This window comes from Seriola dumerili, unplaced genomic scaffold (assembly GCF_002260705.1).
Source record: "Seriola dumerili isolate Sdu_G_001 unplaced genomic scaffold, Sdu_1.0 BDQW01000138.1, whole genome shotgun sequence".
NCBI classification, from domain to species: Eukaryota; Metazoa; Chordata; class Actinopteri; order Carangiformes; family Carangidae; genus Seriola; species Seriola dumerili.
In genome coordinates this window covers 1-3,441 of record NW_019174393.1, presented here as the reverse complement: position 1 = coordinate 3,441, position 3,441 = coordinate 1, and the positions used below count along the sequence as shown (strand labels likewise).

Here is a 3,441-nt window from a genome sequence, read left to right as displayed (position 1 = left end):
GTTGCATATAAAAAAGGATCAGCTCTTAAAGTGTAAGTGGGTGGCTCTTAAAAGAGCCGTTTTGTTTAGTTGAACTCGGCTGAGTTTACTTGGCCTTGGCGGGCTTCTCGGTCTTCTTGGGCAGCAGCACCGCCTGGATGTTGGGCAGCACACCTCCCTGAGCGATGGTGACTCCGCCGAGCAGTTTGTTCAACTCCTCGTCGTTGCGGACAGCCAGCTGCAGGTGGCGGGGGATGATCCTGGTCTTCTTGTTGTCGCGGGCGGCGTTTCCGGCCAGCTCCAGGATCTCAGCGGTCAGGTACTCGAGCACCGCCGCCAGGTAGACGGGAGCTCCGGCACCGACACGCTCGGCGTAGTTACCCTTCCTCAGCAGCCTGTGGACACGGCCGACGGGGAACTGGAGTCCAGCACGAGAGGAGCGGGTCTTGGCCTTTGCTCTGGCCTTTCCTCCGGTCTTACCACGTCCAGACATGTTTAACGAGAAATTTCCTGCTGTGAAAACTACAAAACAGAATAGTGCAGTGTCAACAAAGCCCGGTTTATATAGCTGCCATCTGGCCGTTCATTGGCCAGGTACAGCCGCTGTGTGATCGTCCAATCACAAAAGGTTACGTCATGTTACTGTAGCGAGTACGAGACTTCCGCCGCACAGTATGTGCGACTTACAAAATAAGACTTTCACTGTCAAAAAAAAAAGGTTGGTCATAAGTATAGTGCATTCATGTACATACGATTAGAAGATGTGTAGTCTAACACAACGTTCAGTTTCCATTTCATCTTATTAAAACTATTGCACACTGAAACAATCATAACTTCTGAAATAAGAGACAGTAAAATATGGACAATACACATAAATAAAAGGAATAAAATCAAAGGAAATAAATGCAACATATAAATAAGGATAATGAAAAAAAATTGTCTGAAAATATCTATATTTCCAAAAGCCAGCCTATATCCATAGTGGTACAGTGAAACAAAACAAAGATATTGAAGGAAAATATTTCAGGCTTTACAAGTTCCTACTGTTCTGGAGTCATGGAGAAGGTTAACACTGATGAAAGAGCAGGGTATGAAATCTATATGTTTAGATGTTTGTTCATGTGAGACTTTTGTGTTGGCTGCAGTTTTGGCGATTATTTATTGCCTGGTTTTGTTTTAGAGGGAAAGAAACAGTCCAGAAGAGTGAGACACAAACTGTCCAAGTCACACGGCTCATACGTGCACTCAGAAGAGGAGAGAAAAAGAAAAGGCAGTGAACTCATCATGGTGTGTCCTGTGAGCAGCAGATAATGACACCGGCAGAAACACCAGTAATGAAAAAGATAATTCAATCATATCCATCCATATCCATTTTACTGTGGAGAAGATTGTCAAATTTTCTTTTATACTTTTCTGTTTTCTATAATGTGAGCTAATCATGTACCTTTTCTTTATCATTAGTGCTATGGTCTGTATGGCAACATCTAAACTCTTCGTTAATTGTACAGAAAAAAAAAACAAAAAACATCCATCCATTCACCAACTCCTTCACTCAATAAACGCGTATATATGCACACCAGCTAAAGGCTCTATGGTCATTATCCTTATATAATATCCTTATATAATCAGGCAACATGATCACATGTCGAGTCTAGATTATATATATATATATATATATAAGATTTCATTCATTCATTGTGATGTTACTGTCTTGACGTTACTACAGCGGTGGTGGTGTGGGCGTGTCAGGATGAAGCAGCTCGACCTCTGAACGGAAATCACTGCAGATATCTGCAGTGATTCTGATTGAAATTCCTTCACTTTAAATCACCTTTATTCACAGTTCTGCCTGTTCTAACGAACATTTCTCTACATTCACTGTAGTTGGTTACTTACCTGTGACTGTTGGAAAATGTCATGTGACAGTTTAATTCAAAGACGTAGATCATTACTAAACACGTCAAAAACAAACATACAAGTGCAGGAAGTGTATAATATATAAAAAGTAAGTTTGGCGCTGGACATTTGCTCTTAGTGAGTGAAATATGTGGGTGAGCCTCTAAAAGAGCCTTTTGTTGTGTTGTTAAAGTATTTCTAGACAAAGCCACAATACTTGCAAAAGAGAACAGGTTTACGGTTCTTTGCGGCTGCTTTCTTGACGCCAGTCGTTGCTGGCTTGGCAGCGTTTGGCTGTGCGCGCAGCGCTGTGCTCGAGCGGCTCGGTGAGTGTGAGTCGCCTTCTTTAGGCGGCCTTCTTCGGCTCTTTGCGGGTTTCTTGGCCGACTTGCGGGCTTCGTTGCGGCGACGGGTTTCTTGGCCATTCTTGCGCGTGTCGGTCTTGGCCGCTTTGGCCTTCTTGGCCGGCAGCCGGCTTCTTAGACGGACGGCTTTCTTCGCTTGCGGCTTCTTAGCGCTTTCGGCGCGGCGGCAGCGCGGCGGCGCTTACTAATCATCCACCTCTCTTGTGGCTTCTCGGCGGTCTTGCTCGCCTTGGAAGCGACCCGGAGGCCTCTACGGTTCCTTAGGTCTGGACCAGGAGCCCTGTACCGACCAGGGTCTTGAGTGGCCGCGATCTGACGGAGGGCGTCTGTTGTGCTCCACATCGATAGCCATCTGAGCGGCCATGAAAGACTTCTTCAGCAGGCCAACGATTAGGGACAGACCTTTCCGTCCTTGGACGACGCGACAACGCGCCTTCAGGATTCATGCTCACTGGCGCGCGTCGGGCCCGGTACTTCTTGCTTCGGGGCTTAGCGGTACCTATCTTCTTCGCTGCTTTGGCCGGCAGCGGCCTGGCGACGCGGGCAACCTGCGTCTGCGAGACGACCTTCTGCCATGGTAACTGTCAACAATCACTGAATCAACTGCAGGACCGATCGGAGACTGATATTCAGATTTCTCTCTAGCAAAGAGTGGAACTTAAAACCACACCATTGACCGCAAACCGTGGAGACTCAACCCGGCCGGCCTCTCACACAGTAGCCGCGCACAGCGAACAGGAGACATTCTGAAGGATGATATTTCTTCTTTGCCGATAAACGGATGAAAAATACACGTTGCGAAACTAATCAAAATCTATAATCGTTATCGATTCTGACAGCGAACATAGTTTCCTCTTCTTCGTGTGTAAAGTCAAATAAAGCTTCTGAAGGTTATTGAATATGGATTGGATGGAAGGCCTTGCAACCTCTCCATTATCTGGCCGCCGTGAGAGGCGATTGGTCTGGGACTTATGATCTCTCTACATTTTCTCTCGATAAATGTATTGAAAATAGCTTCCAACGATAACAAAATTAAAAAACGAGTTTTACAGTGAGATGAGAAAGTTTAGTTCACAAAGAATCTGAAATGTCAAAAGATTTCATTCCTGACTCTAGTTGATTTTAATTAAACACAGGTTAGTTTCTGCCTATCAAAACCACAACTAACATGCCAGTCGAAGACCACTGATCTCTCTCTGAT

At 45.5% G+C, this 3,441-nt stretch overlaps 2 protein-coding genes across 2 annotated transcripts; both read right to left on the bottom strand.

The window, feature by feature from the left end:
- Positions 1 to 37: 37 nt before the first annotated feature.
- LOC111224643 (histone H2A) lies at positions 38 to 494 on the bottom strand. Its single transcript, XM_022749202.1, has one exon. The coding sequence runs from the start codon at positions 470 to 472 to the stop codon at positions 86 to 88; it is 387 nt and encodes a 128-aa protein (XP_022604923.1). The 5' UTR covers positions 473 to 494; the 3' UTR covers positions 38 to 85.
- Positions 495 to 2,073: 1,579 nt separating this feature from the next.
- On the bottom strand, positions 2,074 to 2,985 carry LOC111225023 (histone H1.10-like). Its single transcript, XM_022749765.1, has 4 exons — positions 2,911 to 2,985; positions 2,740 to 2,794; positions 2,495 to 2,651; positions 2,074 to 2,392 (listed from the first exon to the last, which is right to left on the bottom strand). The coding sequence occupies exons 1-4, from the start codon at positions 2,983 to 2,985 to the stop codon at positions 2,074 to 2,076; spliced, it is 606 nt and encodes a 201-aa protein (XP_022605486.1).
- Between the last annotated feature and the right edge of the window lie 456 nt (positions 2,986 to 3,441).